The sequence below is a fragment of the Haliotis asinina genome, chromosome 4 (assembly GCF_037392515.1).
Source record: "Haliotis asinina isolate JCU_RB_2024 chromosome 4, JCU_Hal_asi_v2, whole genome shotgun sequence".
NCBI classification, from domain to species: Eukaryota; Metazoa; Mollusca; class Gastropoda; order Lepetellida; family Haliotidae; genus Haliotis; species Haliotis asinina.
This window is the reverse complement of record NC_090283.1, coordinates 79,917,186-79,936,081: the sequence shown is the minus strand read 5'-3', so window position 1 is coordinate 79,936,081 and position 18,896 is coordinate 79,917,186. Positions and strand designations below refer to the sequence as shown.

The following is an 18,896-nucleotide window of genomic DNA, read 5'->3' as shown; positions in this document are numbered from 1 at the left end:
CAACAACAGTGTCCGTGGTTCTCAGGCCTGTTGAAATAGATGGCTATTGCCGCTAACTGTGTGAAACCTTCAAACTTCACGATTAGAGAAACAAATCTAATAACCCCAAAGGTCAAACGTTCTGTTGCCTGTTGAAATACTGTGTGAGGGATTAGTGTGTAAATCAATTTTCCTTTCTTTTTCTGACTCAATTTCCAACTGTTCCATCCGAATTTTGTTGTTCAATAGTCACCATGTCTAATTCCAAAACGTCTGTCTTTTCTCCGGAAAAGACTACTGCACCACCACCCAAGTAATCAAAACTTTCGACTGATATCATCCTTCAGCGTATTTGATGGAAGATTTGTAATATTGGGGCAAGGCGGATTTTTTGTAGCATAGACACTTCTACTGTAGAAGGATTGACAGTGTCACAACTACAGTGCTAGTTTGTCAGTGCCACGGTGTCAGACAATGAAATAATGTTACCAACTTTTAACAACCAACAGAACGACGTATCTTATTTCGATCCCTTACGAGGCCACTCTCTCTACCCTGCTCTTCAGTTTGCTTTCTCTCCTCTGCTCTTCTGTCTACTCTCTCTAAACTGCTCTTCAAGTTAATCTACGTACCCTGCTCTTCAACCTACTGTCTGTACCCTCCTCTACAGACCCGTGAAGGTCCAGGGGTAGAATTGCCCTTCAGCAACCCATGCCTGCCATAAAAGGCGACTATGCTTGTCGTAAGAGGCGACTTATGGGATCGGGTGGTTAGGCTCGCTGTCTTGGTTGACACTTGTCATCGGTTCCCAATTGCACAGATCGATGCTCATGGTGTTGATCACTGGATTGTCTGGTCCAGACTCAATTATTTACAGACCGCCGCCATATAGCTGGAACATTGCTGAGTGTGGCGTAAAACTAAACTCACACACAATCACATCCTCCCCTACGTAACCTGCTCTTCAGTGTATTCTCTCTACATGCTCTTCAATCCACTCTCTGTACCTTGCTCTTCAACCTACTCTCTGTACCTTGCTCTTCTCTCTACTGTCTATCCTATTCTCTGTACTCCCTACTTCATGCTTCAGGTGATTATGAACGTGGTGACCTTTCCGCAAAAAGCTGATGGCCACAGAGATGTATATTTCCGCCTCAATAAATCAGCACAAAGTACTTGATTAGATGGTTGTTTTCATGTCGCGCTTTCAGACTCAACACCAGGCTGTAGATAATGCGTGAAGACTGACTCGAATAAATTGTTGTATTGATTGGAATACAACGTCTTCCTAGAATGACTTATGGCCAAATGTTAATCTTGAGAGGTTTCGGGGTCAGAGTACTAGCCTAATGGACACAGCGTTTGCTCGTCAGTCCGAAAACAAGTTCAATTCTCCACACGGGTACACAGTGGGAAGCCCATTCCCGGTGTCCCGTGCCATGATATTGCTGGAATATTGCTAAAAACACGGCGTGATACCATACTAACACACTGTCAATTTTCGATGAAGTAATAATTAAACAAAATAATTGAAAAAAAAGGCGTTTTTCTCACACACCTAATGTATTTCTCGTTACAATACAGAGATGAAATATAGAAACAACATTTTCCGTGCTAGCACTTTATTGCGTCATATGTATTTCGGGACACACACAGTTATATGTAACTTTATACAAAATATAACAAACAGTCACATTATATGTATAAACGTATATCTGACAGATAAAATACACAATACGCAGTTACGTATTCCAACAAGAGCACTTGACTAGATGTGTTGTGTTTCTTTGTTGTTTTAAGGCTTAAACTTTTAAATGATTAGCTTTATAAACAGAATTAGCGTGCAATATCTGTGTGACTCCTTTGGAACCTTGGAGTCTAACAACATTGGATCATAACGAGGCTGTCACTACATGAATGCGTCTGAGGGCTTGAGAACTGTAAAAGTTTTCAATATGTTAGAAGCTGACTGCCTGAATGACTGATTTATAAAAAAATCTCAACTATTCCCAGAAAATTAATATGTTCAAATGGCTTAACAACGAGTATTCGCGATCGAATAGTTTTAACATAGGTTAAATGGATACAAATTCTTTTTGACTCGAACCTGTAAAGCTATAGCCAGCAGATACGACTTAAAAGCCATACAGCAGCCTATCACTGTCAGAATAACTGGCGTGATGGAGGTAGGACGACGGTAAGGGAGCTGTCGAAAGTGGGTATAAGATATGTCGAATTTCCACTTAAGTTTGCTTCATATGGCTACAACTACCTTCACGTGACCTAGGCGGGGAGGTATCTGCTATAGGCATATATACTCACAGTGGGGATAGTATTAACCGATATCAGCTATAGAGTTCCGGATATCGAGACAGCACAGGATTTAATGAAGTTATGAATATTCTAATGTCAATCCCCGAAGAATGAAATACCTGACAGTCAGCTCTTTTAACAGGGAAGATATAAAGTACACACCGGATATATCGAAGTTTTGAATACTGTAAATTCAGCTTCGAGATAAGGCGAAGACATGCACGGGGCAGTCCACTGTTCTGATGCCACATTTCGTACTGCATAAATATTGTTCATGTAAACAGAAAATTTCACTTGTAACGAAAATAAAATAGACACAGTTAGACACATCAGAAGATTACTGCCTTATCCTGTTGTCTCGAACCCAACCAGCCGACATTCCTCCACTGACAAAAATAAACGTTTAACTATATATCATAATCGAGATTGTCGATAGAGGCTGAAACTGGTACAGGGTGTTCGTAACGTCTTAGTCGAGTCTGGATCAGGCAAACTAGTGGTGGATAGCATGAGCATGGACCCAAACTCCGTATGGGTATATTTAAACGCAAATGTTCAGTATCCCATATTACATCCGTCCACTTTAAGTCGGCACTGAATGTTTTTACGAGTTGATTGTGGACCATATTCAGCCAGTACTTTGAATAGCTTCAGCCGACTTGTTCCTTGCACCCTGTACCCTGTAGAAACTGGCTCAACGGTGGTCATCTTGTTCGCGAATCAGGTCGGGTTCGATCAATATCGTCATCAATATCGTCACTATACATGGTTCATGGTTGTTCGAGACGTTGATGGTCTACTTGGATCTAGTTGACGTTGATAAGGTTTGTCACCTGATGCACGTGAGATGACAAGGAAAGCGAGTGCTGAGTTTCAACATGGCGACGTAGGTCTACTTTACGCTGGAAGGCGCGCCCACATCTATCGCAGGCGAAGGGTTTGAATCCAGTGTGTTTGCGGCTGTGAGTGATGAGGTTTGATGATTGACTGAATGCTTTGCCACATTGAAGACACTTGTGGGGCTTCTCGCCTGCAACATAAACAAATAGGATTAACTGATAGCACCACTGGTGAACGCTGACAAGCAGAGAGCAGTAAATGTGCTATGTTATGACGTGCCCGTGAAAGACACTGCAGTGTAATATTTTTACCGCAATATTACACTTTTATTTCTCGCCCGTTGAAGATACTGCAGTGTAATATTTTCACTTCAGTATTACACTAGTGTAATACCGCTTGACGTATGACGTCAAAATGTTCAGAGTTGTGACGTCACAATGCTAATGCCGATGTCGCAATTTTACTAGACCTTGCTTGACTCGCGGAAAGCTGAGAGTCCTCACACTGTAGGGAATTTCACGGCAGTTTCTGTCAATTTATGTTGGCGAGTAATAAACAGAATACTAAATTCGCTTCCGTGAAATATCATTTTTATTAAACTCGTTAAAGATTTCGTATCAAACGAGCGTAATAAAAATGGTATTACACGGAAGGTCGTTTAGTATTCTCTATGTTTAATACTGATGGACGTACGACGTCATAATGTTTTACAGTTATGACGTCACAATGCTAATGCACATGTCCCATAGAGAATACAAAAGTATGTCCCACGTAATACCATATTTATGAAACGAGTGAATGGTTTGGTATCCTGCTTTCACTCGTTAGATACCGATACCATTCACGAGTTTCATAAATGTGGTATTACACGGAACATAGTTTAGTAATTATTCATTACTCACCCAACATTAGCAAAATAATATCGACCAAAGTGCTTCTTTCCTAAGAATTCAACGAATGTGGTGACTCAGCTTTCCGCGAGTCAAGCACGGTCTAATACTATTGTGACAGAGGTATTAGCATTGTCACGTCATACGTTTGACGTCATACGCACGGCATCACGCGATGTTATTACACAATGTGTAATAACTTTGTAAAATTATTAAACAGTGATATCTTCAACGGGTGAGTAATAAAATGGCGTTAGACCTTGCTTGACTCGCGGAAAACTGAGATATATATGACATCAAAATATATTCGATTGAGATTTTCTACTGTTCGCTACACTCGATTTTCAATTCCACTTTCAAATGTTTGTTTTCAGTTGCTTTCAGTAGGGAGATTGGATTCATCGCTATGCCGAATAATGAAGCTAGGTCTAAGGTCAGCTAAGCGAACACTTTCTCCTGTAGGCCAATCGTGGGGGAAATAAGTTGAATGCACAAGTGTTTTGGGGGCGGTACATAATTTACAACTTGGTAGAAAACCCAAAGTATGGGTTGGTTCGGTCAGACCGTGTAAAATAATAGGGAGGAAAAAGGGTTCCAGATCAACAATCAGCAGATACTATGCCACAAAGGGACGCAACTTACTCGCTGACAGAGCGTTAGGCCCCTGAGTAACCTGTTATCCCGTGGACACACACACCCAAGCACGTACGCACGGACTCACGAACGCGCGCGCAAAATAAAAAAAATGTAGTAAATAAAATGAAATTTAATTTTAAAAAGTCACAAAATTGTATTTACGGGATTAAGTTATTCATTAACATGATCAATTTTCCAGATGATCCAGACCATTTATTGCGCTTTACGTCAGTGCCACGGGGCAATCCCAACAATCAAGGCTATACATAAAATATGATCAACGTCAAAAATGTCACACAGATAATGTCTCTATGTTGCAGTGGAAACAAACGATTCACGTAACACTCGACCCTCGTTAAAGGAGGAGTCCGTCTAAATGTCATGTCCTGTTCGAGTCATAAACGTGATTGATGCGACGGGACGATATGTCAACAGCGCACCTACATTAAATATTTATAATGTTAAAAGTCAATCTCATATCAATCAGAGGGCTTTACGCAGGGGTGGAATTTGGCTCAAGCCTTAGAATAATCTAATAGCAGAGCGAATGTTTTCTCTGTCAGATTGCAATACCAATCAGACCGCCCGTTGCTACATCATGGCGGCTGGCGCGCGCGACGGCGGTGACGTTTACCCTGACATTTGAAATCTGAGCACGTGAAATGTCAAATTCATTTCAAGAAATCCCTTCTGAAAACTCTTGATCGGTTTAATTCTAAAGGTGTCCGCCAATCCTACTGAGGCCGTACTGATTGCCCAGTATCAATGTGGGCTGTGTTTGATCTGAGGGAATAACAATTAGTTTATGAAGTTATGGAACAATTAGCGCACGTGAACCAAATATGATAAAAGCATGTTCTGTGTAAAATCTCACTTTAAACCTTTTTGAAAAAGAGAGATTTGTAGCTATTTGATTCTGGAGTTATTCTATTTGATTCTTTAGTTACTCCATAGGCGATGGAGCGAGTGTCGTTGTAGACGATGTTCAGCAACGCTGCAGGAATATCAGGGAAAGGCACAGAGTTAGACTAACGCTTATAGTCTCTTAAACATTATATAATTTTGATTGCAACAAATAAACCCATTTAAACTGAAAGGACCCCTGGGAGATCAGGGATATCTATACTTGCTTCATTTAGGACATTATTGCAATGCAGGGAGGGTTCGTTTAGACTGTAGGGAAAATAATATGGTTCAGTGATTGAGAGACAGGCTACACTGGAGTTAAATAGTGTATCCACTCAAAGGTTTCGAACCTTTATCTTTGAAGTGACCAGCGAACTCTTCCACCATTACGCTACCATCCTGTCTAGCATACAGTGAGTGAGTGAGTTTAGTTTTACGCCACAATATTCTAGCTATATGGCGGCGGTCTGTAAATAATCGAGTCTGGACCAGACAATCCACTGGTCAACAACATGAGCATCGATCTGCGCACTTGGGAACCGATGACATGTGTCAACCAAGTCAGCGAGCCTGACCACCCTATCCCGTTAGTCGCCTCTTACGACAAGCATTGTCGCTGTCCAGCATACAACCTCCATTAATAGTATCATATATATGTATCATTTCTTATTCATTTCATAAAACGATATAAAGAATAGCATAATGACATTGAAGTTTGTTTGTGTGGACAAGATGAACAATGATATATGATAACTGGAAGTTGAAAATACGAAAACGATACTACAAACATCGTTTTCGGAGACTGACGTTCTAAACGAGCGGAAAGCACCTGGAGCAGAATACACTGGAGACTAGTCTTGCTGTCTTCCCGCGTATGTGTTCACGTTTGAAAGCCCAGTTTTCTGACTGAACCTTTTTGTGCATTATGAAATCGGTAATCACATGCTCGTGTTTCTTTATGAGGATATAATTACATATATATGTATCCTCCTAAATGTATATTTGACCGAAGTTTACAGGATATCTGCATGTGTCTGTTGAATATTGATATAACTTTGCTAGTGTTTACAGCTGAACTGGTATGCTGGTTTTCAGATATATCATAAAAATATGAAATATTATGATTTTTATATAAATAACCTTTGTTTATGTTTACAGCTGAACTTCCGTGCTGCTGATTTGTAGACATATTCTCAAAACTCAAAACATCATGACATTAATTCAGATAACTCTGTCTATCTTCACAGCTGCTGTACTGCTATGTATCTAGGATCTCTCTACGTACAGTGTCATATACTATCGCATGAAATATATTTTAAGTTTAAAAGTACATTCTTAATCAGCGGGGTACGTGAGGTAGCCTAGTGGTTAAAGCGTTCACTCGTCATACCCCAAGCCAGGGTTCATAGGCACAATCTGTGAAGCCCAACTCTAACGCAATCGCCGTAATATTGCTGGAATATTGCTAAAAGCGGCGTAAAACTAAACTCACTCTGAATTTCGGGACCGTAATTGTCTGACGTTTCTCCGAGTCCAGGTCAGCAATAATCCGGGTTTGACAGGTTATGTTGTTCATTCGTTCACGGATCTTGTTTATACACATTCTGTGGATTCGTGTGACCAAACATATTTAGGCTTCATATTTTTTTATTCATACATGCATCCATTCCCCAAAAAACACCTTTAATTCTTAATCAATTCATGGACTGCACTTTGACAAATATGATGTCCGTTTCACTTAAGTGTTCCTGTAACATATGGTTAAGAAAACAATGCCCTGTCAAAACATAAATTATAACATTATGAAAATATCTTTACCAGTTATATTCCATTTCAATCTTTAATTCAATCACGCCAATCGCCTGTCACAAAGGTGGCTCCACTGTCATAAAATATTCTGCCCCGCCGCCGCCATATTGTTGTCGGGTAAGCACCTGTTACCAGCCAGTGTGAATGTACCCCGGATATGACAGGTAGAGTGACGAGAATCTGTATGTACGCATCGTGCAGCTGGCGGAGTGCGTTACACACTAATTGTCACAAGAATCTTTAGACGTAAACCCGCCATTTCCTTAGGCACTGTTACGAAGCCTTCATGCGTGTACACATTTTGGAATGGCAAATTTCACGCTAACAGCTTGTTCAACGCGACTTCAGCCCTATCACTTAATAATCTTTCGAGAAGAAAGTATGTTGATAAGAACAGTTTTTTCTTGAGCCGTTCACGAGATATCCTTACACACTAATTTACTTCATTGAATCGACGACAACAGCGTCTGCTTAACGCTTCAAGCGCGACACGTGATTACCTAGGCCGGAAGTACCCGTCATCTTAGACAATTAAATATTGGAAAATTATTTATAAAAACAAAACCAAATAAAATGTAATATTATCAACAGTGAAACATATGGCGATTGGTATTGGGTAGAACATCTCTTTGTTGTGACGTCATGCTGAGTCACGGGTCCAACCGGACTTTCCCGAAACTACCGACAAAGACACAAATGTCGGAAAATGATTGTTTGATTTTATTTAAATTAAGAAACCATAATACTCATATCAGGGTTTCGGGAATTTCCGATAGAAACAAAATGCTGACTTTGTCTCAAAGAACAATACAGATTGGGTACTTTTACACGTCCTCCTTAGAATGGATGTTGATTTCCTTGTATATATATTTCATAAACATGATTACTGTCTACTGTCCATACTGTCAATCAATATCGGATGGAAATTATCTGCCTAATCTTAAGAATGCAGAATTTGTACTTTTCAAACACCCTTGCATCGTTCCTCTGTATACTTTCTTTACCATGGTAACTTCGAACAACACAAACACTGGACACGAACGTTTTTGTTTGTTTTGTTTGTTGTTGTTGTTGTTGTTTTTTTTATTTTAAAATGAATGATGAAATATTTTCTCAGCAGCAGGATATTGCGTGAATTTTACATCATGTGCTTAACATATGTATGTAAAGGGGCCGAGTTTATTTTCACACAGAATAAACATTCTCTTTCTCGTTTATATATAAAATATAGTGAATACAGCATACAAGATGTAGTGAGACTGATCATATCGAATCATTTATTTCTCGGACAATCCGTAACGTTATTAATCGTACTGAGAGATATAGTTGAGAGTAGGTTAAATCTTGAACATTATCATACTTCTACCGTAAGTTTTATAGGAAACTGTAGTGGCTAGAAAGTATTTTAGTATCAGTTTCTTACTAATTTACTGATGTTAAGTCATTTAGTTTTTAACACCACCGACGTCGATGCAAGAGTACACTCTACAGAAAATGGTTTACATATTTGTGTATAGTACACGTGATACAAACTAACACTATACAGTGAATGGGTGTGGTCCTGCCCCACAACCGGGAATATTCCACCTATATGGCGTTGGTGTGTAAATAATCGAGTCTAGATCAGATAATCCAGTGATTAACAGCATGAGCATCGATCTACGGAAATGGGATAAAAATACTTGTTTGATATTAAACATTATAGTGAGTAGTGAGAATAATCGTTATTAACTAAGGAGGTATTTTGATATATTCTACTTCAGTCTAAGTAAACTTATCCTCAGTACTTTTCGTTACACTCCACCACTGAGTCTAACAAAACCTTATGGGGGGCTCGGGTCAGGTAACCACTGAGACTGGCCAATCAGAACACAACTTACCAAATCGCGAAATCGGACATTCACACATACTTTTTGAACTTTTTATCGCGAAAAGGTTCATACCCGAACGATTCCAAATGCTAATTAGCGTACGACACCTTCCGGCTCAAGCAAACAGTGAGTAAACAGTCGCTGAAAATTGTGTTTTTGTCAATATTCAAGGATGTCATCTCGCGGAAATATTAGCTAATGGTAACCATAATAACAGAAACCCCAAAGCGTATATACTGCAGGTCAAATAACTATGTTATATGCTGATTTTTGTCTGTGGGGAGATCTGAATATTTTGCAAGTACATGTACCTCCGATCCCTATGCAGTAGCCGTTGTCTGATTGGTTTAATCTATTTAACCTTCTCGCTATTGATTGGACAGTCGTTGGTCGCTCAAAGGTTACCTGACGCGACCTTCTTCTAGCGTATGTTAGACTCAGTGGTGGAGTGTAACGAATACACTGAAACTAAGTTTACTTAGACTGTTTTCTACATGTGCCTTAAATTCATTTTTCACCCAGCCTCTGGTCGTCTGTGCAAGCAATTATTTGATAGCACGAATTATAGAACGGTTTCCGTTCCATGGTAGTGGGGGGATCAGGTGGCCACACGTGGCTCTATCGTGCCGAGCGGCTACATTCGGCGTGCCGAGTTACGGTTCTGGCGCACGCATGCAACCTGATAGTGGTTCGAAGCCCGATCCGCACCGAATATGTTTCAAGATTTGTCAGCACCACATCACTGCCAGTGTCCCTCACCAAAATTGTAACGTGTGAGCCCACATCGCTTCGAGCTTTTTTCCTGCCCTGAAATAACCGGAATACTGTTCAAAGTGGGCCTCATTCACTCATCACATCATTCTCACTTACCCACTCACTCTCTCTCATTCACCCACTCGCGTCTCATTCTCTCATGCACGTTCTCACTCATCGCTTAGTCAATCACTCGCGGCCCACTCATACTGCTTGAATATTGTTGAATGCAGTGTTAAGCAACAAACAGACGCGTCTCGCCAAATAAGTAAAGAAAAAACACACCAGTGCTCGCGGTTTTCTGGAAATAATACAAAAATAAAATTCTTAGCCGATGCACAGTCAAACTGCAGCGCAAAAAGGGTTCCGCACCAAAGAGAAAATCACCAGTCTTCCTATATGCATTTGGCGGGATTTACAAAATTCCCCAGTCCCTCAAAAACAAAAAACCGCATTAAACACAGATATCTGATATACAGTATATACGCTTCGGGCTTTCTGAAGACCATTTCTTACCACAGCCAATATTGCTGACGTCCTCGGATACTGACAACAACGCTATTTTCACCGTCGATACTGTCGTAGCGTGTTCCACGAGCATCACGCGGGAGCGATCGCACGGAAAACAGCATTCGGAATCATTCGGGTACAAACCTTTTCGAAGTTTAAGTTCAAAATGTATGTGCGAATGTTCACATTCGCGATTTGGTAAGTTGTGTTCTGATTGGTCAATCTCAATGTTTACCGGATGTGATATCGTACTAAAGTTTGTAAGATTCAGATGAGGTGTGCAAAATAAAATACTGAGACTAAGTTTATTTAGACTGTGGTCGATGGTTACGTATCACAGATCAAACGTTTATGGTGTTTGGGCGGGTTTTCAGCCCACTAATGTTTCGACAGTTTGTAATGAAAAATGTTTTTACTTAAAATGAGTTTTTAAGTATACTTTTTCTTTGCGCTTGTCCTTACTGTGTCGCAGACAACGTGACCCACCTGTCGGAGTACACGTGATACGTTTTATTGACCTGTAACATATTGACTAAATGATCATATTGAATACATACGTGAATGATCAGTATATATCGATCTGACTGAGCCTGTCATTAACCTAGATTATCATATGACAATGATATAATTGGTGAACGGTAGAATTAGGTTAAGGCTACAGGGATGAAATACACTTTATACCACGCCCAGCCTGATAGTCGGACAGAACTGTGAAATAGATCTTCACACTAGACACCCAGGGAGGACCAATCAGAACGCAGTAAAATATTAGAGTCGAACGCAATCCGCCCATCCCGACACAACCAGGGAGGATAAATTGCTAAGTTGTATCCTAAACTACTGGCAACACCAGTGTCTCCATTGTTATCGGGGCAGATCTCTCTCATCGATATCACCTTTCATATTGGCCACATGACCAATGATTTTCTTTCCTTGACGAATAAAATATGTTCATAGACTGTATTTCGATTCTAATTTATCAAAATATGAAACTTGGATATTCCCGTATGTGTCAATATTTTACTGGCTTGTGATCCGGAAGGTGTTCGATAAACTGTCAGTCAGTCGTCAGCCAGACAAAACAACTCCTGTCGCTTCTTTAGTAGTCTTATTTACTTAATTGGTTATGATTTGAATATAAACTTGATGTAAATACTCAAATTGATTTATCACCCATAGAACACGTGTAGCCTTTCTAAGTATCAATTGTCAGTCAACACAGTACACTATTTCAACTATACGGGGCGCAACTAAGACAGTGAGTGAGTGAGAAACAGGTCTCGTTCCAAAATATGAGTCCCTGGTATGCCCGGAGAGGCTTGCAGCCTTATGGGGCAGGTAAGGTCAAGGGCCTTAACACATTCTATCATTTTTCCTTAATATAACCTGTACATTTGAATGATTTCATTGACAGATAATGAATACACATGACACATCAACTGAAGCATGACCGGTTCTACGATCTAAAAGATCACCGACAAGGCGCGACAGTTGGGATGGTATAAACATTCTTAGATTTGTGGGCTATGGTTTACCCAAACTAGAAAACCGTGAGGTCATAGTTGGGTCAGTGGTTTAAAGTGTCATCTTAGCAAAGATTGTTGATTGGGGGAACGGCGAAAAAAATGTTACAGGTAAAAAAATCAAGTTTGGACTGGGCACACCATGATCTGAAATTACAATAAAAGAACATGGCACAATTCGCCACTGAAATCACAAGTATGTGTTACAAGATAACTTTACTAAACAGACCTTCGTTTCAGTATGGATCTGAAAATGGGTTCGAATCCTGGGAGCACCTTTAGAATACAGCACCGCAACTTCTCGTGGGACGTTAAGGTTAGGTTAACCTAACCTAACCTAACCCAACCCAACCCAACCCAGCCCAACCCAACCCAACCCAACCCAACCCAACCAACATTTACGTAAAAGAGTATTATGACGTGTTTTTGTAGTTTGTGCTGCTGTATTTTGAAGGTAGTACGAATCCTGCAAACATTATAATTTTGTAACACCAACAACTACGACTGCACCATGAACTCATGCTTGTCGTAAGAAGCGAATAACGGGATCGGATGGTCAGGCTCGCTGACCTGACTGCTTGGTGCGGATTGATGCTCATGATGCGAATCACCGCATTGTCTGGTCTAGACTACAGCTAGGTCCTGTTTTAGACAACAAACATAATGGACCTACCAGTATGGATGTAGGTGTGTTTCTTCATGTCGGACTTCTGGTGGAACCGCTTGCCGCAGTAAGGACAGGGGTAGGGTCGCGTGTCACTGTGAATCAACAGGTGCGTGGACAATGTGGACGATCTCTTGAAGCACTTTCCACATTCTTTACACTGGAAGCTTTTCTCCTGCGTGTGGACAGACCGATGCTGGTCCAAACTGACGGAATGACCAAATGTCTTATTGCATACGTCACAAGCGAATGGCCGCGTGCCACTATGACAACGTCGCACGTGCACCTCGAGTCCGTGAGGTGTGCTGAAGAGTTTGTTGCACTGCGCACACTCAAATGTTGACGAGATCTCGTGAGAGTCCTTTTTGTCCGACATGTGAAAATTGTCTCGGAAGTTGCCGCCGAGTCTCGAGAACAAAGCAGGGTCTGGTCTTGTCGGACACTTTACATATTGGTAGGGGTAGAAGATATTGTGGGGGAAGAACAGCAGACTGTCCAGGGGCACGTGCAGATCCTTGGCGGGGCGCGTGAACAGGTAACCCGGATGTCGCCCAATCTGACGGTTTTCACATAAGGGCACTGCAAAGAGATGTCAAGCACCACTGAATATATACCAACGATTCCTTCAAATACACATGTCACGTGAAAAATACGGATTTGTTTCTTTACAAGAACCTGTACATTTTGCTAATAGCCATTGTGTCTAGCGTGTTTACCTTGAAGGAACAAGAACACGCCATTATCATCATAAAACTATGTTATCAGCCGTGCGGTGTCTCAGACCTCAGTTGAACAAACCATGCTCGTAAACAAGACATCTTACTCTGCTTTTTCATTTTTTCTTTCCCTGTTATACACTCACAGATAGCGTTGGAATAGGAATCTTTAACGGTCGAGAGTTCTGTCCTCTGCTCTTGCGTCAGCCATGGCCGGAAGGCCGCGAAATTCCCACCAATGGTTGATATTTTTGATGAAGTCTCCTTGTTAAGATCGGAATGGTCACGTGAAGTATGCTCTATTCCAGGGTCGCCTGTGTGTGTAGGGGAGGTGCACTTCTTGTCGTTCAGATCTGGGGAATAAAACGCTTTGTTTTTTTTGTTCTCCACTGTTCCTAAATAACTAGAAACCACTATACACGCACAGCGACGCACAGGTCGCTGGTAACGTGAACTCATGATTACATGTCGACATAATATAGATATTTATGCTACGAAAGCGTGTTTGTGTAATACATAGCTAGGACCCGGTTCTACAGACACGCCCTAAACACCCCTAACAATCTAGTGGTGTTGAATGAGTGACAGTGTTGAATGAGTGAGTGACTGGGTGTTGAATGAGCGAGTGAGCGGGTGTTGATTGAGTGAGTGAGCGGGTGTTGAATGAGTGAGTGAGCGGGTCTACGTCGCAGGTCTATAGAAGTTTCACATATGGTATCCGTGTGGAGAAACGAACCCTGATGTGACGAGCGAACGTATTTACCACTCGGCTACTCCTTAGTGAACAACCCCAGGGTGTTAAATGGGTGTACACAAAGAGGTTCAACTAAAAAATTATTTTGAGTGAAATATTTGCCTCTGCCAACACCTACTTTGTGAAAATTATGGTGATAACTCCACGAAACGCATGGTAAGTTGTGACGTCATAAGCAAGTGACGTCACGTAGACATGATGACACCATGTTTGCCACTGAATGAAAAAAATAATACAGATCCTAACTGCAAAGAGCCACCCAGGTGTATGGACTGTTTACTGTCTATATTCGTGCAGTCAGTGTAGTAATACTAACCGTACAGCTAAGATCGTTTTGTACAAATGGTCCCAGGACGACGAGTTAATAATCAGTATGCTAAAGAATATAAAGTAATGATAAAATGACAAATTGTATGAGAGCATAAAATAACTTTTAAAAGGTTCATTATTTTAGGAATAAACTGTGTCTGATAATTTAAAATTCGGAACAAATCAATAAAAACGCAGATACACCTGTGCTTCATCAATAGTTCATTTTAAACTTATGCTTTGGTTCTAATTTCTCTAATAACTTACAAATTACAAATTATTCAAATATACTTAATGCTAAAGATAAAGTTTATATAATCTTATCTTGTCTTATCTTGTTTTATCTTGTCTTATCTTGTCTTATCCCTATCTTGTCTTATCTTGTCTTATGCCTTCATTGCAAGAGAGTGAATATTACAGATATATGCATTTTCTTATACTGCGGACACTAATTTGCTGATTTTGTTCTCACATAATTTCCATTTCCACACAAAAGACAGGTAAAATTCATTAAATGCACATTCCTCAAAATCTAAATACAAAGCATTTATAAAAATGCATACTGGCATACGCCAAGTCCAAATCCGTCGAAGTTGTTAAATAAGGAATACAATATACAGCACCGGTTCTAATGGCTATATTTACGTCATATCATCAGAGTAAAACCGTCAGCGAGCCTTTAAAACCGTATAGAAACATTTCACAATAGTACCGATATTGGTAGGTATTTATTCAAATCTCTTTCAATCAAAAATAAATATCTTCAGTACTTGAAGATACGTAAAAAACCGAATGACAAACGCAATCAGTGACGTATAATTGTTTTCTTTCTTTCGAACATTGATTTCCCACAATTACTATTTGCAGTGCATTAATATAGACATAGAGAAATCAGTCTAAATAGTTCTGAACGGCCAATTAATCGCCAATGCATGTGTAAAGGCGTCAGTCCACGACACTGGTTACAGCTCGAGTGTGCGTCAAGAGCTCTGATCAAAGATACGTCTAGATAATATAACCATTCTTTATTTTGCGCTGGCCAACACAAGCACCTGTGCCATTGAAGTGCTCGGATTTTATGCCAAGTATCAGAGTGACATAGAATTTAAGGGTCTCATAAATATTTGATATGAGAAGAATCTCTTGCAACTGAATATATATATTTATAGGATTTTATCTTGTGATTACACATTTATATTTACACAGATGGAAATCCAACAAGTCGGAGATGCGTCGTTTACCTACTACTTTACAGTATACCGGGCTAGAAATAAAATAATTTTTGTCGTAAAATGTTGTAATGATAATTTCAAATATGGTGTTAATAAAACTGCCTAACAGAGGACAACTTGCATCACAAATACATGTAGCAACCTTCGGTTTCAGTCACAAATCAGTCTTTCAAATAGAAGTCAAAACTAACATAATATATCCCATGATTGTGACATTACTGGAAAAAGATTAAATACTGTAGGTATACATATAATTTGTTTGCAAGTTTATATGTTGATATTACTTGGCTAAGCCTCCTGAAAAGCGATTCGGAGATATTAAACTTGAACAGTTTTTTTATTGTTCTGTCCGTAAAAGAAATCATATTTCACAAATAAAATCCCCAAAACTTAAAATAATATAATAAGAAATCGCCATCTGATGTAAAACTTTCTCTAAAAACGAGAAATGTCTATCTGGGCTTTTTCTGAAATGTTGTTACAAAGTATATCAATTCTTTATGTAAAAAAATGAATTTGTGTCGCAAAACAGTTTCTAGTGTACATAACATTAAGGTTTACGTGTAGTGTGTTTTGTACAACAACACCGCAGTTTCATAGTAGGGTTGAATTTCTGAACTCGAAAATACCTTATCGGATCAAATAATATATAAATTCCACAAAGTTTTTTAATCAAATGCAAATTGTATATCTCAAAATATCAAATGACTAAGACATTATTTACTTACCTATTCTCCGTGGAATGACGAGCTGAAAGGCACTGGGCGTGCAGTCGGTGGATTCTTCGCGGGAGGTAGCCATCTTCTTTATCAAAAAGGATCTTGGCATTACCCAAATCTGATGACTTTAAATCTAAACACTTAACTTCCTTTACCGAAGGCACAAACTTTACCAGATTAAATCAAGTCGCGTGCACTCTGTCCATATACTGATGTAAACCCCGCCCCCTAGCTAATCAGATAGTTCCGCCGCACGTGCGCGTAGTAATCTGTACACCAGCTGCAACCAATCACAGCTAAGCTTTCAAGTAGCGGTCGCGTGGCTGACAACCACACTTTAAGATTAAATACCAGCGCAAATATTTAGTTCATAGAACCATGGCTCGATCTTTACCGTTAGAATTAATGCCGTGTTTGTGGTACACCGCGTCTCAATAGACGGACCCTAGTCACACATGGTTTGCGGTTCAAAGCGAAGTACCCGCACAGGGCAGTGGGGCTCTGTGCGCAAGCTTTCCGCGTCAACTCCACAGCTGACGTCTCGGTTAAAATGACATAAATTAAGAACATTTTTGAAAATGTAAATTTAAATTTTAAAATATTATTTAAACCAAAAAATTAAATCTCCCTCAGCTGTGAAATGAGGCTTGGAATTTGAAAAGGGACGAAAGTTTTAGAATGATTTATTGGCTATGAAACATCCATAACTTGACTATCTTCTTCAAAAGGCTTTACAGTACTCGTTTTGTCCTGTAACGACGTGCGAAGTTTTTTCAAGTGCTAATTGGTTTTGGGACACTTCTAAACGCAATAATAACGGAATAGTGAGGTATAAACGAATATTTAAATATCCGGCATATACAGAAGAAGACTGTGGAGGCGGAATTCAAACGGGATTAGCTGGTGTTGCATGTCTCAAGGCAATGTCTTGAATTGTCCCCTATCGAAACTTTTGATTGGCTACACATGAAATGCACGTGCTTCATTAATTGAGCAGTGGGCTGGATTGTTAAAGGTCATATTAACTCTTTATCAAGGTCACGTCGAATTTGACACAAATTTCTGGGACTGTTGACAGCATTCTGTACAGAAAGTCCAGATTTCTCCTGTTTAGATGTTTCCTTTTTTTCTTCAGTTGTAGTATGTGAACTCTCCGAAAACTGTATCTCGTGTTTCTTACAGTATTATTGAAAAGGCCACGTTTGAGTGAGTGTGTGAGCTACGTGATGTAATTGATGCGTTGTATGTCAACAGAAAACATCCATTGTTTGAGCATTAAAAACAAATTGCTAAATACATGTGTCTAAATACAGATATTATTCAAAACATATTCAGGTATATAAGATAATTTCTCTCGAGGAGTGGGTCTGGTGTGCTTAACACAGGGACAGTGACTAAACAACCATATGAAAGTTCAGACAGGATTCTTGTCTAACATTGAGAGTGTGGGTGAGACTACCTTGGACTGATAGATAAATCCCAATGGGGATATAAATGAGATATGACACTGGAAAAAGGTGCGTATCATATTTATTTTCATTACATATTTGTATTTTATTTTCAGTTTATATAAAATATCGAGGCCAGTGTTTCATGACGTGATGAGAAGCATCTGGGACGTCCACTGTGGTAACGTGTGGAGGCCAAGTGAAGTGCGACATTTAGACGTTGACATGGACAGGTCTGCTGGTCCATCTGTGACGGGTTCGCCGTTGTCATCTCCATGTGTCTCACAACGTCATCATCAACACTGCCTTCTACAAAACTAAAATGCAGGAGCATAAATATTATCAAATTTCTTCGTTTGAAAAAAAGATGTAAATTTTCCAAACCAACCACCAACCAAACCAGATATGCAAAGAAATCAAAACAACATAAAAAAAACCAAAACAGTAAACGGTATTGCAATAGTCAGTTGAAGGACGGGTCTCCTCTCACCTGCCCATCTATTTTACCTACATCTCGTGCCTGCCGACTATCACGCATTTGACGTGAAACTCATGCTTTTACAACTCATATGAATATCTCACGACAAAGCTGATAACTCTCACGATAAACATAGTCCATATGAAAAATAAAAGCATAAATCCGATACAAATCACACGAATAGTTCTGGATGCATGGGTTTCAGTGAGTGGGGACTGAGCAGATTTACGTCAGTTTCGGAGGAGGGAAACCGTGACTCTTGGACTCGGGCTTCTCAGTTTATATCTCTCTAGTTGTTGGAGAGGCGGTAGGGTAGCCAAGTAGGAAAAGCGTTGACTCGTCATGCCGTAGGGAAGGGGTCGATTCTTCATATTAGTACAGCGAGAGAAGCCCATTTCTGGTGTCCCCCACCGTGGTATTGCTGGAATATTGCTACAAGCTGCGTAAAATCCAACCCACTCACTCACTCTCGTGGTCTTGGAAGCCACGACAAGAACTGAAACACTCGTCTACATAGCTTAGAAGGAGGAAGTGGGCCTGTTTAAG

General features: G+C 40.0%; 1 protein-coding gene across 1 annotated transcript; it reads right to left on the bottom strand.

The window, feature by feature from the left end:
- Nucleotides 1-1,584: 1,584 nt before the first annotated feature.
- LOC137282756 (zinc finger protein 664-like) lies at nucleotides 1,585-16,533 on the bottom strand. Its single transcript, XM_067814543.1, has 4 exons — nucleotides 16,434-16,533; nucleotides 13,557-13,763; nucleotides 12,704-13,273; nucleotides 1,585-3,322 (listed from the first exon to the last, which is right to left on the bottom strand). Exons 1-4 carry the CDS (start codon nucleotides 16,531-16,533, stop codon nucleotides 3,099-3,101), a joined length of 1,101 nt encoding a protein of 366 aa, XP_067670644.1. The 3' UTR covers nucleotides 1,585-3,098.
- Between the last annotated feature and the right edge of the window lie 2,363 nt (nucleotides 16,534-18,896).